Source organism: Grus americana, chromosome 3 (genome assembly GCF_028858705.1).
Source record: "Grus americana isolate bGruAme1 chromosome 3, bGruAme1.mat, whole genome shotgun sequence".
Taxonomy (NCBI): domain Eukaryota; kingdom Metazoa; phylum Chordata; class Aves; order Gruiformes; family Gruidae; genus Grus; species Grus americana.
Window position 1 is genome coordinate 83,969,745 of NC_072854.1, and position 22,791 is coordinate 83,992,535.

The window sequence follows — 22,791 nt, forward strand, 5'->3', positions numbered from 1 at the left end:
TTTTACACTCTGTTGCACTAGAAAAGAAATGTGAACAAGCTCTTGCTCTTCATCTCAGCTTGACAGTTAACAAAGTAACTTTGAAGTGAGAAGTGGCAGTTTTTAAGGCACTCTATGAAATCTCGTAGTTATCTGACTCTCTCTTCAACAGTTTGAAAGAGAATAAAGGAGAATGGTCAACACAATTCAAACTTGGTGTCTTATTATTTCTATTATTTCACTAGCTAAATAATATTTTCTGAATAGTACCTTGGCTGTGGCTAGGTTTTCTGTTGTTCTTGAACAGGAGTTGCATTTAACATTACTTTTATGCCTTTCTTAAGGGCATCCTTATTCTTTCCAGACTTGCTGCCTTTTATCTTGACAGAAGTTAATATATTTTTTTCCTGAAGCAGGAGTATAATTACTTTGGGATTTTTGTTGTTGTTAAACCTTCATGCAAGACTTTTTAATGATTCCTATCCTCCATTTTCCATTGCTTCTGCAAAAACATCTAAATTGCAACCTTCCTTCTAATATTTATTATAACAACTAAGAAATATAGTAATAATTTTTTATAACAATGACACACTTAAAAAATCTGACTTTTAGAATGAGAAGATTAGGTGAATCAATCACAGTCTCTAAGTAAAGATGATGTCTCAGCTGAGGAATGTTGTCTTAAAAAACGTTTGTCTTTTATGTTAGTTGGAAGATTAATTTAGTCTGTGTTTTGTTGGGGTTTGTATGTTTGGTGGTTTTGTTTTATTTAAAATAACAGTTCACAGTCACAGAATTGTTGAGGTTGGTAGGGTACCTCTGGAAATCATCTAGTCAAGCAAGGTCAGCTAAAGCAGGTTGTCCAGGACCATGTCCAGATGGGTTTTGATTATCTTAGGGAACTACTGGAGAGAGTCCAGCGGAGGGCCACAAAGATGATCAGGGGACTGGAGCATGTCTCTTATGAGGAAAGGCTGAGAGAGCTGGGGCTGTTTAGTCTGGAGAAGAGAAGACTGAGAAGGGATCTTACCAACACTTACAGATATCTAAAGGGCGGATGTCTAGAGGACGGGGCCAGACTCTTTTCAGTGGTGCCCAGTGACAGGACAAGGGCAACAGGCACAAACTGGAACACAGGAAGTTCCATCTGAACATGAGAAACAGCTTCTTCACTTTGAGGGTGATCGAGCACTAGAACAGGCTGCCAAGAGAGGTTGTGGAGTCTCCTTCTCTGGAGATATTCAAAACCCACCTGGATGCAATCCTGTGCAATCTGCTCTAGGTGATCCTGATTTAGCAGAGGGGTAGGACTAGATGATCTCTAGAGGTCCCTTCCAACCCCTACCAATCTGCGAATCTGTGAATTTTCAAGGATGTTGTCTCCACAATTTTTCTGGCAACCTGTTCCAGTGTTTTACCACCCTCACAGTAAAAAGTGTTTTCTTGTGTTCAGATGGAATTTCATGTTTTTTAACTTGTGCCCATTGCCTCTTATCCTGTCACTGGACACCACTGGGAAGTCTGGCTCCGTCTTCTTCATTCCATTCCACCAGGTATTTATACTCATATATGAGATTATCCTCTGAGCCTTCCCTTCTCCAGGCTGAAGAGTCTCAGCTCTCTTTGCATCTCCTCATAAAAAAGATACTCTGCCCCTTATTCATCTTGATGGCCCTGTGCTGTACTTGTTCCAGTAAATTGGTGTCTGTCTTGTACTGGAGAGCCCAGAACTGGACCCAGCACCCCAGATGTGTCCTCACTAGTACCAAGTAGAGTGAAAGGATCACCTTCCTGGACCTGCTGCCAGGGGTGTTCCTTATGCAGTCCAGGATACTTCTGTCATTATTTGATGTGAGGCTACATTACTGGCTTATATAGCACTTGTCTACCAGGACCCTCAGGTCCTTCTCTGCTGAGCCGGTTTCCAGCTGCTCACCCCCAGTGTATTCTTTTGCCTGGGGTTATTCCTCCTCTTCAGCCTGTTGCGGTCTGTCTGAATGGCAGCACAACTGTCTGGTGTATCAGCTGCTCTTTCCAGTTTTGTATCATCTACAGATTTGCTGTGGATGTATTCTACATATTCACATATAGGGCCACTCTTCCTCACAACTTCCCAGTCTGTCCTTCCTAAAAAACGTGTATCCGTCCAGTCATGTGAGTTATCCCACCATATTTCTGTGATCCCAATGAGGATTGTAGCCCTGTAACTGCATTCAGATTTCTAAGTTCTTTTTTCTTGGTGGGTTTTTTTTTTTCTTCCCCCCCATGCTGAATTAGTGTAGAGTCATTTCAGAGAGGTACTCAGGTGTGCTCCAGAATGGTCAAGGGTGCTTTCCCCATAAGGCTGTTCCGCAGGCGCTTTCTTCTTTTCATGCGTATGCTCAAGGGGATTCCTTTGCCTTTTATTTTCACTGCCTTCGTTTTGTCAGTAGTTGAATACAGTGCTTTCTGCATTGGGTTTTACTTTTTTTACTTTTTAAACCTTACAGCCATGAGACTTGACCTGTGCAGTGGCATAATGGAAAAATTCAGGATCTTCCGCACGGAAAAGACTTACGCAGTAAAGGCGGGGAAGTGGTACTTTGAGTTTGAGGCAGTTACTGCGGGAGACATGAGAGTTGGCTGGACCAGGCCGGGTTGTCTACCAGATCAGGAACTTGGCTCAGATGAAGAAGCTTTTGTTTTTGATGGCTTTAAGGTTTGTATATGTTTATCTGTAATAATATGAGTGACTACAAAACTTTAAAGTTTGCATCTTATTCCATGTGTCATTGCCTCAACTTAATTGCCTTCTCTTCTTTTATTTGTGTTTTATGAAATCATTTATCTCTTTCTTAGGGCCTAGGTGGAATAATGAGGATCAATGTCACCTGAAAAATTAATTAGCAGGATTTGACATTTCTGTAATTTTTTTCACAGCTTCACAATATTTGTACTGTATATATAAAGCATGGAAAATCTAAGTGACTTACTCAAGTTCAAAATACTGGCAGAGCTGTAATTAACTATGAATCATTTATTGAAATTTTTACTCTGTTGTTCTCTCTGTAAGAAATGCCATTGGGGAATAAATATGGTTAAGATAATTAGCAGTAAGTATTTGAGGCAAGCTTTGATACAAGTTTTTTATAGGAATGTAAAAGGTACAAAGAGTAAAAGAGTATACCTAGTTTTTTCTGGAAATCCTCACAGTTTAAATGAAGTATGACAGAACCAGTAATTTTTGCTCAGATTTAACTCTGCATAAGACAATGACAGATTAAAATCTAGTAGTAAAAATGTATGAGAACAAACTATTGTATATATTACTGATTTTCATCAGAATAGATTAAATGACTCATTAAAAAATTCATTTTAGTATGAAGGCAAGTGCAACCACTACCCAAACCATAACTGCAATTAAGGCTACTGATGACATGTCAAAATGTTTCTTGTATCTGTTGTTTATTGCTATTACAATATGTAACAGAAATCAACAGTCTTTCTGGCTGTTCCTAGTCAAATCAATCTCTCCAGATGTATTTTATTCATGTTGTTAGAATTTTTTTTTTCCCAGTCTTGTTTTACATGAGAAGATGCCTTAAAAAGAGAAGTGAAAAGTTGTTTTTGTAAAATATCTGATTGGCTTAAGTAACCTATTCAGGTCCTGTGTCTTTACTACAATAGCTGTGTAGTAGTTTGCCTTCTGAATCTTAGGTTTTGACCCTTAGGTCTCAATCCACAAAGCTATTTTGTTGTCTTTGATTTTGATGGATTGTCTCCTTGGTTGGAGAAAAGCTCTTGACTTTCAGGATACACAGAAACGCTCATTTCTTTTGAAGCACTTTGAGGATGGGTACAGAGGATTAAAATCTACTTGTGATGGAATATATAAATAAGGAACCTGTTTGTTATTAACACTGCTTTTTTTTTTTTTTTTTTTTGTGTGCTACAGTAGTTCTTAATAGATGTTAATTTATTTGAATTCCAATCCAAGACCCCATCCAAAGCCTTTTGCAGTCTTTGACTTGAAGGTCAGTCATACAAATAATTAATCATGCCCTCAGCTACTCTGGAATCTATCAGAAGCTGAGAGTGCTTGTCCCATCCACAGACTATTCTGTTCCTTCCAAAATCTGGTATGACAGGAAGTTTAATTTATTTTGTGCACAACATTGTTAGAGTTATACTTAAGGAAACAGTAAAGTTTGGAAGCAATTAATTTATAGGATAATAGACTAAATAAAAGCAATTGCTTAAAAAAGTTTGTGAAGCAGTTATTTAACATTGTAATTGATAGCCTTTCAGGGAGCTTCTGCAGAAAAGCAAGCCATACTTTTCTTACTAAAATGGTGAAATAGGAATTTTCCCTGTCAGCTCACTTAACAACGTTTTACAATACTGATGTGAGGGCTGCTTGCAGGAAGTTAATTATTGGATTTCCATTTTCAAAGTCAACTTGGAGTACTCACAGGCATTATTTTGTAATGATTTGCTGTGAAAGTGTTAATTTTAGTGCTGTCTTAATTGAGGGGGCTAATTATTAGTTCTACCACTAAGGGAGAGAGGAACATATACATTGGCACTATTACTCTTTGAAATTCTTTTAAATCCTTTTCAGGCACAGCGGTGGCATCAAGGTAATGAGCATTTTGGCCGCTCTTGGTTGGCAGGAGATGTTGTTGGATGTATGGTTGACATGAATGAGCACACTATGATGTTCACCTTAAATGGTGAAATCCTGCTTGATGACTCAGGTTCAGAACTTGCATTCAAGGACTTCGAGGTTGGTGATGGTAAGTACTGTAATACATTGTGTTGTTAACTTGCTGTTGTTGCCCATTTTTTTCCTCCGGCTTCCCTATAATGCAGTGTGTTTCAGTGTGGTTTGTTGTTGTTGTGGGTTTTTTTTGTTTTGTTTTGTTTTCTTCTTCCCTCTTTCTAGGGAACTACCCCTTGTCCTTGTCTCTATTTGATTAGTATCAAGCCTTTGGAAAGGAGGTGTGCTAGGTGTGAGGATGAGGCGTGACGAACTTTGCAGCCATCTACTGTGATCAGACCTTTTGACTATTTTGCAGGCATGTGTCTGGAGTTGCAAATGTGTGACCTTTAACATTTCGTCTGCACTGCAGAGGGTCATCATAGGATATAACAGACTTATAGAATGAATCATAGAATGGATTGGTTTGGAAGGGATCTTTGAAGATCATCTAGTTCAACTCCCCTGCCATGGGCAGTGACATCAAATTTTATCTAGATTAGTTACTGAAATGCTACCAAATTTCTGTCAGATTAGTCAGAACATATGGCAGGGAGTTTAAGCCAGCTTTAAGGTTTTGTGTTAGCTGGGGGAGGAGAAATGACACCTGATCCAGGATAAAGCCAGCTGGTACAAAGTTAGCCTCCAAAATTTTTTACTTAATTCTAAACCAGAAGATTGAATTTTGTGCCTGTTGTTGTAGTGTTCTTGGTGCGGCGTTCAGAGTCCACAAGCAAGTTTTAGTTTACCACGAAGCTGTAGCTTACGAGATTGCAAAACATGGCAAAGATTGTGAGGTTGTGTCAGGTGCCAGATTGATTCTATAACACAAAAGTGGTTTTGTTTATAAATTTAATTACATACTTGCATGCAAATAGGTACATAAAAGGGTAAGAAATTGCATTAATGTAGATAACTGCCTAAAATTTCTGAACTATGGTAACGTAAAAAAAAAAAAAGTATTTCATCCCTTTCATTTGTTGTAGGTACATATATTCTTTCATATATATTATACATGTGTTAAATAATACATTTATGTCTGAGAGAGAAAGTTATTTTTTTTTAACACTAAAAGCTGCAAATGATACTTTTGGGTTACTGATCCCTATTCCTAGGGGAAGTATGAATCTTATACCTCTTAAGTAGGCAGTTCCCTGCTTGAATTTTAACCACTTTACTTTCATCTGGACTTCAGAGTGTTTTACTTTCAGGAGTGCTTTGAGACAATTTTTAAAATTTTTTTTTCCCCATTCTTATACCGTACCATACAAATTAGGAATAATTTGATTTCATTTAAAATGACATAATTGCCACCAATTTTCTGGACTCAGGCCTGTTACTTTACTGCCTTCAGATTTCCTTAAATACTGTGAGGGATACATAATGAGGGAAAGGGAAGGGTGAATTGTCTTACTGTTAGTGGTATAGGCATAAAAACATCCTGGTGCCATTAAGTTATAACAATTTTCCAGTTATTAGGCAATATAGTCCCATTGAGGAGTGAGGGATTCTGAGAGAAACTGGAATTCCATGAAATTCTAAGGGTAGCCTGTTTGACCACTGTTTTGATTTCAAAGTTGATGAAATCACAGTGGTGTAGTTTTCATGGTACTTGTTTCTAGCTGCAGCTTCAGATATAAAGAGGTAGCTATTGAGTCTGAAACTGCTAAAGTAGTTCCCAGGTTGACATGGAGCCTGAAGGCCTTGGAACCATGTCAAAGACTTAATGTCAGTGTCGGGCCTGTCAGATTTTTCACAATATCTTTTTAATTCACATTAAGTTCTTCTAGTGTCGTGTTTGTAGAAAAGAGCTTGCCTTTGAAGTAAGATCTCCTATTCTGATTTCAAAGGAATATGCTGATTGATCTCAAATTTAATAACAGTATTTGTAAATAATATGGATATTTAATATACAGTTCGGGGGGGTGGGGAGCATCTATATGTATGTGTGTGTATATACAAACACACGTATGAAATGCCCAAATTAAATATGACTTTTATACAGTTTTGGGGGTTTTGTAGGCTGACTTTAGTTCGGTTTTGTTAACAGCTCTCACTTAAGAGCATTGAGGCCTTTCTGCAGGTCACTTCTATCAGTGAATTGTGTGCATGCCATGTGCTGCTGCAGAAAGAGGCCTTTTGCTTTAGAGAAGAGATAGAATTTCTGGTCAGAACCCACTGTCCTGCTTTGAGGGATGCAATCTAACTATAAATCAGTCCTGTAGTTTTAATTTACTTGGGAACAGTGAAAAGGGAATATGGTGCTCTGCCAGTTTACTAATAAAGGTCATGTGCTGCATCTTAGGTTGTACTGCCAACAAGAGGAGCTCCTTGTGATTATGGCGGACTAATTTATTTGTGATACCATCTCACTAGTAAAATTGTTTAACATAATTGCATATTATTATGCATTTGTGTAAGAGAAATTTCACACTGTAGATATGAACAAATATATTATGCAAACCAAATTTTGTTTTGTCAACTCATGATCTCTGTGAGCATGAACTATTTATAGTAAGTGTTTGACAAATTAGGTCAGGAGGTTCATCTTGTATTCTCAAAAGTAGGGAACATTATAAAACGTGTTGCTGTCCTATGCTTTTGCCACATGTGACAGACAATGCTAGAAGGTTACTTTTCTGGTGGTAGCGTTAAAGTCTTTCTACTTGTTTTGCTATTTCATGAAGTAAAATAAAAGTTTTGCTCCATAGCCCGGTTATGGACCTGGAGATTAAGAGCTAGGTCATAGGTAAATCATCTTTTTATGTAGCCTCCAGCATGCAAGAGCTACACACTGTGAAGTATCCCATCTAAGATGGCTGGAATACCCATTTAGAGAAGGGTACTGAAAGTTAATTTTCATTCCATAGTAAGTCATGTAACTGCCTTACCAGCACACTCCCTCCATTAAGATGAGATGCCATATCTTTACCAGATACAGAAGAGCTCTGAAACACCTTAATGACAATAAACCATTGGCAAATCAGTGCAGAATTTCACCGGAGATGGAAGTAGTGCTTCCATGATTAGGACTTCCATGATGGTATTTATATTCCATTCATACAGAGCAACAGTTACTGGTATAGTTATGAGTACTTGCAGGAGTTAGCTACATGTACAGTACGGCTATGGCACCAATGAAATTCGTATGAGTGAGAGAGATTGTTGTCTGTATTCCATATTGGCTGTAGTTACAGGGTTGACAGAAAATACTAGATTGAGTAAAACATCAATGAGAGTTTTACCTGTGTTCTGAGTTTCTTTGTTTTCTTTCAAGGATCTTGCAAATACTCATTTACATTTTATTTGTGTGTGTGTGTGTAAAATACTAGCTTCACATCTAAGAATGAATCTATCTGTGACATCTTTTTTTCTGAGTCCACAGGAAAATGCATAGATAGAAAAATTAACAGTTTATGTGCATTCTATTTAGGAGAGGTAAATATTAGTAACATTTTAAATATTTTACATATTTTAAATATTCCTGGTTTGATTTAGTTTTGTGTCATGTATACATTTCAGTCTTCATGAATAGAGTCAAGGGTCTTTTCTTGGATTTTGGTCCGCATCTAATCATCTAAACAGCTTTTTCTGTAATGTATGCTTACTGATAACATCAGCTGCTATTGCTTTTTTTGTTTTGTAAAACAATTATTTCCCATTTGATTTGAGGGCTGTAATAAAGAGGAACTGCCTATGTGTTAATTCTCAAGGTGCTGGAGATAGAGCTTGCTGCTTCCTTTCATGAAATATTCCACCTGTGCAGAAACATAAAAAAATAGTCATATATAAATAAATACATAAATATAGACATATATTTATAGATTGATATTGTAAGTTCAAAACTGATCAGGTTACACCCCCTTGTCTTTGAACACTTTTTTTCTGAAGCTTTTGTTCCTCTGTGTTTTCTATGAAAATATGACAGTGTTTGTACCAAAAGTCTAGTTAGGTCGCTTTTTTCAACAGCAGTGGGTAGCAAATGCCTGTGAATACATGTCAGAACAGGATAAGCAAATAGTGATACAGTCACCCAGCCTCCAGTGATTTCTGGCTCAGGAGCTTTCTGAGGCAAACATGATATGTTTGTGTTGAATAGCCTGGTGGTTTGTTTGTTGGTTATTGGGGTTTTTTTTTTTTTGTTTTGTTTTGTTTTTTTTCTTTCTCACATGAAATTCTCTAAACATTTTTTGAATCAATGGGAGCTTTTATCATCCATGATGCTATGTGAGAGAGAATTCCACAGCATTACTGTGAGCTGTATAAGGAAGTTCCTTCCTTTGTTTTGAAGCTTGCTACCAAACAGTTTTGATCATAATTTTTGTTATGAAAGACATTGAAAAATCATTTACTGTTCATCTTCTCTCTGCCACTCATAATGGGGTTATGTATCATACTCCTTAATAATTTTTTTTGAGGCTGAAGTATCCTAATTTTGTTAATTGTTGTGATAAGAAAGCAGTTTCATTCATGTTGGCCATTTTCAGATCTATTATATCCTTTCTGAGATGTGGAAAGCAAAAATTTTCACAAGATTCTGAATGTGGGTTTCATACATCCTGGAAACATCTGAAAATGTTTTACATCAATAAGAATTGGAAATTAAATGGTGAGGTGATTCAGACAGACAAAGCATGTGCTTTAGGCTGCATATATCTATGTGGTTTATAGCCAATCTTATGTCATTTTTGGTTAATATTGTGAGGATTCATGCTGTCACAACTGTTTCTGTGAAAACCCATTCTCAAACAACTTGATGTCTGTAGAAGGTTGTTACTGTTCTTGAGTGATGAGCTGAGATTTATAAAGTTGATTTGAAAATAAAATTTTTATTTTTGGCTTTGCTTAAAACCTTTTGCAACAGCTTATGGATTCCTTTAACTCAACAGGGAGCCTAGTAAGTTCTCCCTACTAAAGCGGCTAGGCTTTACCACAGCATATATCTACATATGCAAATACAACTTTCCTAGTTATGTGTTGTATAATGCTTTTTTGTTTCATTTAGTTCTGGAAAATACTCATTATTATTGTCTGTCAATTCTAGCAGAATGGACATAAATCCTGTTGTCTAAATTTTCTATGTTACCTGAGAAGTTGATGACTTGTGATTTGAGAGCCTTGATGTGAAGATAAAAGTCTGGACTTGAACTTATGATTAGTAGTGTATGTCCTTAAATTTCTTGTGCCTAATACACATACACAGGATTTGTTATCATATGTATCTGTAATAAAATCTTCAAAAGGTAGTAGTGAAGGCTGCTCTTTTATCTGATGAGCAGTTGTTCCTGTAGACAGTGCTCTGGAGTTTGCTTTTGTCTCTAAAGAACGTATCATGAACAAATAGTCTGCCCTTTTTTTTATCTGGGCAGCCTAAAGAAAAGTGAGGAATGAGTTGTATTTTATGCTTAGACCCTTCAATACCTGGTACATTCACTTGAATCAGAATCATTGAACAGAGCTTCATGTTTCTTGTTGATATAAAAGAAAACATTTTGTTAATAGGTAAGTCAAATGAATCTACAAAGCAATTTATAGCTGTGGAAATATAAAATCAGGATGAAAAGGAACAGAAGAAATAAGAGATTTTCTTAAGTTTTTAGACCGTGATGCTAAGCCTGAGAAAAAAAATGGAACAAAACATTTTTTTAAAAAATGCAAAGGAGTCACAAGTGAGTTCTCTGTGCTATTGAAAGAGTAAGAGAGCAGATGCATACAAATGTGAAGTTAATTCAAAAACAAAAACCCCAGCCCAAACCTGAACTATTGTAAGTTTCATGAAGCTACAATATCATATTGTCAGTTTTCATTATCCAGAGTAACAAATTGTTATGAATTTTTAGAATTAATTAATTTTAAATTTTATTTTAATCTACAGTGCGCATTTGGTGCATATTTGTAATTTTTTTCACTACTATATCTGCATAGACAAGCACTATATTACTTTTATAGTAGTTTTAGAAGTTCTCTCAAAATACCATGTCTAATGGAATTTTAGGAGGAATATCAAAAGTAGTAAGACTTGGAGTAAAATTGGCAACACTCTACCAGTTTAGCAGAGAGATTAACCAAGAGCTGTTTGTCAGACTCCTTCAAGTACTCTTAGATTTCTGTGAAGTAAATTGAGCGTTGTATGAAGAGATCCATGGCTATTAGAGAGCTTTTTATTTCAGAATGATAGTTGATATACAGTACTCAGTGACACGCAAGAGGTGATGTGCTATCGATGACTGCTTGCATTTATACCATTTGTTTTTTGGATTTTTTTTTTCCCAAATAATTTTTAATTTGGTTATGGAAGAGAGCAGTTCTCTGATGTTCGTGATGTACAACCTATGTATTCTTTCATCTTGTTTTAAGGATTTCTACCTGTGTGCAGCCTGGGCCCATCTCAAGTGGGAAGAATGAACTTTGGAAAGGATGTCAGCACTCTAAAATATTTCACTATCTGTGGCTTACAGGAAGGGTATGAACCCTTTGCTGTTAATACAAACAGAGACATAACCATTTGGCTGAGTAAAAGACTCCCTCAGTTTCTACCAGTGCCACAAAATCATGAACATATTGAGGTTTGTGATCCTATTAAAATATTTCTACATGCTTCTTCCATGAATATGTTTGAATTATGTTTCTACTTTTGCACTTCTAGACAAGATTTTTAATGTGATATGTTGACCCAATTCTGGATGAACCCTGCACCTGTTAAAAATGTCTTACATTCAGTGGAGTTGCAAATAATGTAATTATTTGGTTGACAGTATTTCTTTATCCGTGAAATCTGTCATGTGTGTAAACATGAAATTCTCAGAGGCAAATTCTACAAGATGTCCTCATTAAGAACTCCTTGTGCAGTGAGACATGTTTGTAAACAACTTCCAGAAATTGGGCATTTCTACATAACAGATACCATGTGTTCTGGTGCACACACTTCTTGAAGTGATTTTTCCATAACTAATTGGTTTCCATTTTAATAAATATTTATTAGCCAGTTGTGCCAACACTTATGTTCCAATCAGTTGTGCATCTTGATGGAACTGAATTCATGCCTTGTAAATCTACCATGAAATCCTTCTGAAATTGATGAAATAACAACTCTTTTTTCAGCTTATGTGTATCACCCTGTAGTATTTAAGCAATAATATGTGTTCTTGCATATGTACGTGTATGATTTATATTGGTTGGTTTGTGTTGTTCTCGGCAGGGTTGGATTTATGTTGTCAAGAGTTATAATGAGAAAGGTTGTTCCTTGTGAGTGGTTTTTTTATTTAACAACGGAATGACAAAAATCTCCACTCCTGATAGTATTTATTTCCCCTTAAAATGGCGGCACATGATTATAATACATTTGACCATTGACAGCATACTGTTGCAAGTTTTGCAAGTCATGGATGCTTATTCTGGAAATAGAAATTGAATATTTACAAGGAGGGGAAAAGCATCAGCTTCAAAACAACTACATCTTTACATTTGATAGGTGATGAGAATTGATGGCACCATAGACAGCTGCCCCTGCCTGAAGGTCACACAGAAGTCCTTTGGTTCACAGAACAGTAAAACAGACGTCATGTTTTTTCGATTAAGCATGCCCATTGAATGTGCTGAGGTGTTCTCCAGATCAGCTGCAGGAGGGTTACCAGGCTCTGGTGTTTTTGGCCCGAAGAATGACTTGGAGGATTATGATGCTGATTCTGATTTTGAGGTCCTAATGAAGACTGCTCATGGTCATCTAGTTCCTGACCGGACAGAAAGAGAAAAAGATGCCACAAAACCAGAGTTAAACAACCATAAAGATTATGTTCAAGAAAAGCCTTCACGTCTTAAACAAAGGTTAGTAGCATATTTGGCTTGCCTTTTTTTTTTTTTTTCTTTTTCTTTTTTTCTTTTTTTCCCTGTTTCTTGAATAGTAGAAGAAAATGCCAGTCAGGTCTGTAGAGATTTTTCCCTAATTCTGCCCTAAATTTGGATATAACACAGTAGGCAGGACAGTTAACCTTCATGTGATTAAATTACATCATATACAATACATAGATTAAAATTAAACAGAAAACTGAAAACATTTTTCAAGCTATTAGAAACCTGTAATTTGGTTTATTGTGAAGGCTTTTGTGATCATCGTGTGAAGTGCACTTTAAAACTAGGGAGATCCATTCTGACAGAACTAGGGAGTCTTCAAAGTGACATGGAATGTTTTTTCACATGGCTTCCAAAAAGCTGAAGGTGTTAGATAATCTTTATCTAGAAATGTATACTAGCTTCTTATTTCCTTCAGTGAACCAAATAATCATAAGAATATTCTCTACTTGATGAATTCATTCTCCCTAATTTTTCTTATGGAATCAGGAGCAGAACACCTAACTTGATGATGCTGTGGAGATGCAAATGCTGAGCCATTACCCAGACAATATTACTCAACTTTCCATTCCTTTTCTGCTCTTCTTTACCAAACTTGGTTTGTTAAATATTTCAATTGCAGAATAAATCAGGGCATATGGATGGTATTTTTAAATGCATGAAGGTCATTTAAGGTTCCATGTTCTTCCAAAGTGACATAGGTGTTTAACAGCCTGAGAATTTTTTACGTTATGTGAGTGTAGTTTCCAAGTAACTTTTGAATATATAGTTTAAGCTCAGAATTCATTTAAGTGCTTTTAAAAATAAGCTTGTCTCTTTCTCTTTTCTGAAGAATTTATTTTGTTTTAATATACGTGGACGTAATAAACTGGTGTTATGTATTAATAATGTAATAAATACTAGGTATTTAGGGCTAGTGTAATAAATATCATGTATTTAGGGATAATGTATGAATGTAAAATTCCTTTGTGTATATTTGTTGATATATTGAGCTTTTCACATAGATCTTCATTTTACTTATTTTATTACAGATTTATGCTCAGAAGGACAAAGCCAGATTATAGCATGAGTCACTCTGCACGGCTTACTGAGGATGTGCTAGCAGATGATAGGGATGACTATGACTATTTGATGCAAACTTCCACGGTATCGTAACATAGGATTGATATTTTAGCTGTTTGCTTTTTCTTTTTTTTTTTTTTTTTTTTTAAATAACTACATGTTTTTGCTTGTAAGAGTTTCAGAAACAGTGTAATTTTCAGACAAAATTTTTAATTTAAATGTCTATGATAGTCTTGTACTACTGAAGTTGAGACCACTATGTTCCTTTTGTTTTGACTTGATTGTCAGTCTCAACCAATTTCCACATGGAAAGCCATAAACTAATTGAATCCATTTTTGAAACTACTATTGATAACACCGAACATAAAAGAGGAAGAATAAATAAATCTAGATTAACAGAATAAATAGGGAAAAGTTTATTAAACTAACAGGTCAATGTTCAGGACCATTTGAAAACTTCTATACTAATTTTACTCAGCATTTATTTCATGGAATTCGCAGTGAAAGTTTTATGCATCTTTCTCTGACAAGATCAGCTCCATAAACACTCATTCTTCAATGTTCAATGGAAAAAATGCTCTTTTGGATGTATTCTCCTCTTTCCAAAAGATAGTAGATATTAGAAACTGAGTCACCTACAGTATAAAAATTGTAGCAGTACGAAAATAGCCTACAATGCTATGATGCAGATGTCTACAATACAAGCGTATATGGTGCATTGTTAATATTTTCCATTTTTTGTTTTAAGATACATATTTTGTTGGCTGTATTTTGATTTGTGTTTATATTCTTTTGTTGCTTTGCTTATGAATTGTGCTTGAACAAGCTACTTTTGAAGAGATGACACATTTTCAGATTTTAGAGCAACAAATTAATTCTGAATGACACTGATGCACTGGAAACCAAATACTAACATTTACTGACACTATTTTTTTAATTGACAGTACTATTATTCAGTGAGAATATTTCCTGGTCAAGAACCTGCTAATGTCTGGGTGGGCTGGATTACATCTGACTTTCACCAGTATGACACAAGCTTTGACTTGGACAGAGTTCGTACTGTCACAGTTACACTGGGAGATGAAAAAGGGAAGGTTCATGAGAGGTTGGTTACAATTTTCTTAAAAAGATACATATTTTATACGCATAAAAGCAACTAACAATTTATAAACTTTAAATCCACACGATGTAATGTAATTGGGTTGATGGGGGAAAAAAAGTAATAGAAAAAAGTGTAACATTCTCTCCTCTTGCTTGTGAAGAAACAGTGAAGTAATGATCTAATCAGATCAATAGGCACTGAAAAGTAAAATAGCACAGCTTTTCTATATAGTTTCAGATCATGATCCTGTAAACAATGACTTCTGACCTGGTACAAAATTGAGCAAAATACCTTGTAGTGTTTTTGGAACTAATTTTTGAGCAGGCCAAAATTAGTACAACAGCTTAACATTAAATGATTTAAAACATTAACTTGTAAAGTCAGAATTTTACCAAGGATTTGAGCTTGTTCATATTTTATGATCTTCAGTTTTTATTTTTTCAATTATAAAGTTTAGGTTTCATTGAATTTTGGTATCGGTTATGGTGAGATCCGCAGTTTTCAGCCACGAGACCTTGTTGGCTGCAGCCATACAAAGTTGTTCTTAGTCCACTACAGAAAGTTTACACACCATCCATAAATAAATTTGTCTTTTGACATTCAGTATAAAACGCAGCAACTGCTATATGGTGTGCGCAGGAGAGAGTATGAGCCCTGGACAAGGACGTAATAATAATGGTCTGGAGATTGGTTGCTTGGTTGATGCTGCCAGTGGCCTGCTGACCTTCACAGCTAATGGCAAGGAACTAGGCACGTACTATCAGGTGAGTATTTTTTGATGATGTCTTCCAGTGAGAAGGGGGAAAACCAAATCCTCAGACTGCATCGTATTAGAAACTTTTGTAAAAGATTGGAAAAAAAAGCAATTGTCACTATGATGACTGATTTCCCCCCCCCCCCCCCATTTGGATTTTCTGGGGTTTTATTCAAAGGGTTATTGACTGTCAATACAGATATTAGGGTTGGGTTTTTTTTAATGTGTAATAGTGTTTTGCTGTTTTCAATGGTTATATATTTGTGGATCTTTGATTTAGGTTGAACCGAGTACAAAGTTATTTCCTGCTGTATTTGCTCAAGCTACAAGCCCCAATGTTTTCCAGTTTGAGTTGGGAAGAATAAAGGTAAATAATGTTCGGGTTTGTGCAGGTTTAGGACTAATATATCAAATAAATTATTTTTCTTTGTCATTTGTTGCCTGCAATTGTATTGGGCTCGTTTTTATGATTCCAAGGGCTTGCACTATTGCCATTTTTTTTCTTAAATCAGTTTTAAATACTTTGTGTATTTAAAATACAGTACCTTGGATGAAAAGGATTGTAACTGATTAGAATTGGCAGAGGATGTTGCAAAATCCCATTGAATTTTCTGAATCTAGTCCTTCATGATGAAATGAAATCACTGGGGTCAGTAAGGCAAATCTCTTATTCTACGAACAGAACATGGAAAACCAGTGTATCTGCAAATTAGGTTAGGGTTTTAAAATAGTTTTAAAGTACGTTCAAACAGTACACTCAGGAAAACTGAGCTGAATTTGCTTCCTTGCTTTGGATATGTGGATGTCTAAGAAATCAGATGATGTAAAAGAAGAGTGGAGTTCAGATCTCTGGTCCAAGGAAGTGACCACACTTCAGTTCAATTTTCTATTTTGAATTTAGCTATTTTAAAAAATTTGTTATAGACAGTGCTGTCTTGCTGCTAATCTACCAGTGGTTCCCAGCTGATTTTACAAACTACTGAAAATGCTAATTTGCTGTTGCACTGTACTTTAGTATATGTTGAATATGTTTCTTGAAAAATACCATATATTCATTGTTTGGTAAAAATGATGAGACTGACTGTCTCTTCTGTTGGAATTTTCCAGAATGTAATGCCATTATCTGCTGGCTTATTTAAAAGCGAACACAAAAACCCGGTCTCTCAATGTCCTCCACGTCTCCATGTCCAATTTCTGACTCATGTGCTTTGGAGCAGAGTGCCAAACCACTTCTTGAAGGTTGATGTCTCTCGGATCAGTGAACGTCAAGGCTGGATGATACAGTGCCTGAATCCCTTGCAGTTCATGGCCCTTCATATTCCCGAAGAAAACAGGTTGATGTTTGTGTGTTGAAGTATATCAGAGCTAAGTTGGGATTATGAAGTTAGACATGTAATAAAATTTCTATAAGAAAAGCCCAAGGTCTTCTCTGTATTTATAATACATGTAAATAAGGACAGTGTGTTTTGATTTAGCTAATGTTAAAAATTGATCTTATTTTTCAATGTTTTAAAAATCTGCTTCCTTTTGTTGTGTTTCCAACCTCTCCTAGTTTCTCTCAAAGCTCTTTAATAGTATATATAGGTTTTGAATGAAAATGAAAGGAACTCTGTTTATAAATTATTAAAGACAGTCTGTAAGATAGACAAAGATCTGGTTTTGTAGGGATTTTTTAAGATTTGTGACCAATTTAATTATTCCATTACTTTAATTTTCCTAAATTTAGTTTAAACAATTGAAGAAATGTAACTGTGATTTCCTGGTTACCCAAATGTCTCAGCATTTTGCCAGTGCCAAAACTGAAAATAAAATCACTGAAAAATTAGGTAAGAATTCTAAACAAACAACCCTGCCCCTGAACCCTCTGCAAATTAACTGGTCAGTCTGTTGCCATTTTGCAACCCCAGATCTATAAACTATAAATGTTATAAATATCTCAACCTATACTAGTTTTTAAACCTTCATTTTCAGTTATCCAAATTCTTGTTTGTAGTGTGAAGGAGTATTCTGTGTTAAGTAAATAATTTTGATCTTTCCTCACTGAAAGTAATTGAAGTTGTACTTTGGGAGCAACTTGAATAAGTTCCTTATTGAACTTTGTTATTTGTCCTTGATTCTTAGGTTGACAGTGTTTCTCACATCAAAGCTGAAATATGGAAAAAGTCCATCCATAGAACTGATATTGTGCCAATGTTATCCTTAGGGAGAATTTTGAATTCTTTCACTTAAGTAAGTTTTTGCAGTGATATGGAATTTACTGTATTGTGTTTTTTTTCTCTACAGAACAATTGATATTTTAGAGCTGACAGAACAAGAAGAATTGCTGAAATTTCACTACCATACCCTCCGATTATATTCAGCTGTTTGTGCTTTAGGCAACAACCGAGTGGCACATGCTATGTGTAGCCATGTGGATGAATCTCAGCTCCTGTATGCTATTGAGAATAAATATATGCCAGGATTATTACGTGCAGGATATTATGACTTACTCATTGACATCCATCTCAATACCTATGCAACTGCCAGGTTAATGATGAATAATGAGTTTATAGTTCCAATGACTGATGAGACCAAGAGTATTACTTTGTTTCCTGATGAAAACAAAAAACATGGCCTCCCTGGTATAGGACTTAGCACTTCATTAAGGCCAAGAATGCAGTTCTCCTCTCCAAGTTTTGTAAGCATTAGCAGTGAATGCTTTCAGTTCAGTCCTGAATTCCCTCTGGAAATCTTAAAGGCCAAAACCATAGAGATGCTGACTGAAGCTGTTCAAGAGGGCAGCCTCCATGTCAGAGACCCAGTTGGAGGTTCTACAGAATTTCTGTTTGTCCCTCTCATCAAGCTCTTTTATACACTCCTAATTATGGGAATCTTCCACAATGCGGATCTGAAACACATCTTACAGTTGATTGAGCCCCGGGTTTTCAAAGAAGCAATGAGCCAGGAGGATGAAATTGATTTCTCAGAGAAGGAGCTGAGTTCAGATGAGCTCAAGTCAGAAGGAGAGGAAGAAACCAGAGGGGAGCAAGTGCCAAAGGAAGGACTCCTTCAGATGAAACTTCCAGAACCTGTTAAATTACAGGTAACAATACTGCTGTGATAGTGGTTGTTCCCATTTCTTCACAGATCAGTTTTTCTTCACTTGGTAATTTCTCTTTCAAGGAATACAGTATTTTGATGTTAGTTAAATAGAGAAGTAATTTCCTTACAGGAAACAACAAGATTTAGTATCTTCCTGATACTATCTTCTTGGATAGATCAAACAACTGTTGTTTTATTAAGTAGAATTACTTTCTCAATGACATTAACAGGGAATTCTTAATTTTTATGGATCCAAACAGAAAAGAAATTCCCTAGAGGCAAGGACTAAATCCAATCTCTTATAACTTTAATAAACATCTTATATTTTATATGTCTGAGGCATGTAAGTCTATTATAGATGCCAGATATTCCTGGTGCAGGATTACTTCATATGTAGTAAATGACAGCATTAAATATTTCACTCACTTTATTTGATAGTAACTGCTGCTATAAGGAATGCATCCTTATTTGCCTAGTTTGCCAACTCTTCTTTCTCTGACAATGCTGTTTCTCAGATGTGTCATCTACTCCAGTACCTGTGTGACTGTCAAGTACGACATCGAATAGAAGCCATTGTAGCATTTTCGGATGATTTTGTGGCCAAGCTTCAAGACAATCAACGCTTCCGGTACAATGAAGTGATGCAGGCCTTGAACATGTCTGCTGCCCTAACAGCTAGAAAAACAAAAGAATTTCGATCCCCACCTCAGGAGCAGGTACAACTTACAATGGACAATTTATTTTTTGTTGTGGACTATATATGAGAGAGTTCTGTTTGATTTCAAAGTTTTAGCTTTTGGAGATCAGTGTCATTTGCCTTTCCTTTGTATTCTTTAAGATTAACATGCTGCTGAACTTCAAAGATGATAAAAATGATTGTCCTTGCCCAGAAGAAATTCGGGATCAACTCTTGGATTTCCATGAGGACTTAATGACACACTGTGGTAAGTCTTGTTACTGAATATTTTTATGTTGTGGTTTAGCCCCAGCCAGCAACTATGCAGCGTGCAGCCACTCAGTCACACCCCCACCCCCCACTTTTATAAGCAACAGTACTTATAAAAGAATATACAAAGCAGGTGATATACAATGTAATTTGCTCACCCAACCCGATGCTCAGCCTGTCCCCTTCTCTCCGGCCAGTCCCCTTTATATCCGAAGCATGATGTCATGGTATCAAATATCCCTTTGGCTAGTTTGGGTCAGCTATCCTGGTTGTGTCCCCTCCCAGTTTCACAGATTTATTAAGGTATCAGATACCACAGAAGGTCTTTAATGCAGCCTCCTACTCAAAGGAGAGTCAATGCTGAACTCAGACCTGGTTGCTCAGCGATTTTTGCACTTGGGTCTTGAAAGCTTCTAAGCACAGAGATTCCCCAGTGTCTTTGGGCAACATGTTGCAGGGCTTGAGTGTCCTAATGGTGATTTTTTTTCTTTTTCTTTTTTCCTTATGTCAGTTTGGAACCGTGCCTGTTTTAATTTGATGATTGTATCTTGTTCACTTCAGAAAAAAGCATGGCTGCATTTAACTTCTGTGTAGGTTTTGGTGAACTGCTACTAGGTCTACCATCAAGCTTCTGTTCTGCAGGTTGATAAACCCAGTTCCTGCATCCTGTCCTTATAGGACAAGCGATCCAGCCACCAATCATCTTGATGGGCCATTGTTGGATGCTCTCCAGCTTTTCAATATTTGTCTTGTAATGGGTAACCCAAAACTGGATGTACTATTCCAGATATCATCTCATGAATGCCAAGTACTGAGGAATAATCGCTTGCCTTGAGCTAGTGATTATGTTTCTGCTAATACAGGATATTTTTAGCTCTCCCTGCTGTTAGAATGCACTGCTGACTGGTGTCTAGCTTGCTGTCCAACAGCACCCCCAAAGTTCTTCTTGCAAAGGTATTTTTTTAACCAGTTCATGCCCAGCCTGTATTGCCACATGGGGTTGGTCTGTCCAAGTTGCAAAACTTTGCATTTGTCCTTGCTGAACTTCGAGTATCCTATCAGCCCATTCCTCTACTCTGTTGATCTTCCAGCCCTTGAGTGTGTTTTCTGCTCCCCCCAATTTGTATGATTCACAAACTTGATGAAGGTGCGTTTTGACACTTCAAATAAAATATTTTTATTTTAAATCAAAAATGAAAAAAGAAAAAAGGAAAATTCAAAGTAAACTGTCAGTTGACAAAAACCAAAGATGAAATAAAGAATTTAGAAGTAACATTTGAAAGAAGAGGCTTTATCTTTCTCTTAAAATTTTTACAGTTTTCTTTAGTCTTTTGCCATCATTCTCCTCTGTTCAAATTACTTGGTCTAGTTTTGTCATTATTTTTATTTTCTTTGTGGGAAAACAGTAATTTGTATAATCTACAAGTAGACAATTAATTTTGTGGGTCAGAAGATGCATTACAGTAGAGCAGAATTAATTACTCTTTGTATTCAAAATATGGCTATTGCAAAACAGGTAAAACAATTACACATCCTGAGTCCTATGTTTGGTTGATTAGCCAGCCACCATTTTGGGATTTGCATCTTGTGAAATGGTTGAGAGACAATTATATTGACAGTTTGCAAATCAGAAAAGTACAACTAGAGCTCAGGGAACAACATAACTGTGGGAAAACAGACGTTTCATTTGAGTAATTTCAGAGCATCTCTGTGTCTAATTGATAAGACATTTCGGTGTCTTTACTGTTTATTAGTTTGATTGAAGAGACTGCCATCCAAACAATTTTGTCATATGATTTAGTGTAAAATATGAAGTTACTGATGATCCTTGTTTAGTGTCAATTACTCTCTTAAGACAAAATATAACAAAATAACTTTTAATGGAAATGGAACTGTACTTAATGCAAAAAATCAGACAATTAAAAACAGATGCAGTAAATTGGGAAGAATGATATAATATCGTGAAGAAACATCCTATGAAATTTAAGGCTGCTAAAGAACACCCCAAAAAAACCTTTAGAACTTATATTGGAAACTAAAAAACCCAGAAAATATAGTTGAATGACCTTTTTACTTTGAGCTTATTTTAGTGTGAATAATAGATATAGGTCAAGATTTTTAATTCCTTTAAAATGTATGCATGAATGAATAAAGTTAAAAACATGAGAGAAATGAGCTGATGGGAGTCCCATGAAGCTCAGCAATGGAAAGTGCAGTCCTGCACCTGAAAAGGAATAACCCCATGCAGCAAGGACAGGCTAGGGACCAAACTGGAAAGTAGTTTTGCAGAAAAGGACCTGGGGATCCTGGTCAACAACAAGGTGAGCATGAGCAGCAACAGGCCTTGGTGGCAAAGAAAGCTAACAGCTGGGCTCCCCAGTACAAGAGATACATGGACACACTGGAGTGAGTTCAGGGAGGGGCCATCAAAGATGATTAAATTCTTGGAGCATCTTTTGTACAAGGAGAGACTGAGAGGGCTGGGGTTGTTTAGCTTAAAGAGAAAGCTCATGGGGGAGTTTTGCTGGTTTTTTTACTGTAGGGGTGATGGAACTCAGGAATAGGCTGCTCAAATTGGTTGTGGAGTCTCCACCTTTGGAGATATTCGAAACCTGACTGAATGTGGTCCTGAACAACCTGCTCTAGTTGAACCTGCTTTAAGCAGAGAGACTGGACTACATGATCTCTAAAGGCTCATTCCAACCTCAGCTGCTCTGTGATTCTGTAAAGGCTTGCGTGCATTTTTTTACATTTTTATAGCTTGATATAAGAATATCATGAAAGAACCACTGTATTGTGAAGGTTACTACTTACTTTCTAGTGACCAGCCAGAAGAATATTTACTGTAACTTTAGTTCTTTCACTTCTATGATATGTTCTACCTAAAAATCTCCTAGTCTTTACTAGTATCAGTTGAACCATACTGTGTCAGTAGGGACCATATCTACACTTCTGAGCTACATAGTTCCAAAACGCAGGCATCAGTGTTAGCATGGAAACATGCATACTGGGGGAGTTGACCACAAAGATATATTGACTATATATTTTATGTATAATAACACACAATTTATGCGATAAATTTATAAGATTACATGATCCTTATCTGCAGTTTCCTGCCTTGCACATATACCTGATCTATACTTGTTCCAAACTGCTGGTTAAGCATATCCCATATCAAACTCTTTTGGAGTTTTAACAGAGCAGAACAACATAGTTCAGTTTGATTATGTTTGTACATACAAGATACAAAACATGTCTGTAATTTGTTTAATTTTATTCTT

The 22,791-nt window shown here is 36.2% G+C and overlaps 1 protein-coding gene across 7 annotated transcripts in view; it reads left to right on the forward strand.

Moving 5' to 3' along the window:
• The window catches only part of RYR2 (ryanodine receptor 2), a 428,642-nt gene that overhangs the window by 272,745 nt on the left and 133,106 nt on the right, over positions 1 to 22,791 (forward strand). For all 7 annotated transcript variants that reach the window (XM_054819177.1, XM_054819181.1, XM_054819182.1 and 4 more), the window contains 12 exons: positions 2,469 to 2,677; positions 4,580 to 4,754; positions 11,075 to 11,283; positions 12,189 to 12,541; positions 13,597 to 13,711; positions 14,572 to 14,732; positions 15,334 to 15,493; positions 15,764 to 15,850; positions 16,591 to 16,817; positions 17,767 to 18,565; positions 19,080 to 19,280; positions 19,403 to 19,508. In XM_054819177.1, coding sequence (XP_054675152.1) covers positions 2,469 to 2,677; positions 4,580 to 4,754; positions 11,075 to 11,283; positions 12,189 to 12,541; positions 13,597 to 13,711; positions 14,572 to 14,732; positions 15,334 to 15,493; positions 15,764 to 15,850; positions 16,591 to 16,817; positions 17,767 to 18,565; positions 19,080 to 19,280; positions 19,403 to 19,508 — 2,802 coding nt within the window. The remainder of the gene's footprint in view (positions 1 to 2,468; positions 2,678 to 4,579; positions 4,755 to 11,074; positions 11,284 to 12,188; positions 12,542 to 13,596; positions 13,712 to 14,571; positions 14,733 to 15,333; positions 15,494 to 15,763; positions 15,851 to 16,590; positions 16,818 to 17,766; positions 18,566 to 19,079; positions 19,281 to 19,402; positions 19,509 to 22,791) is intronic.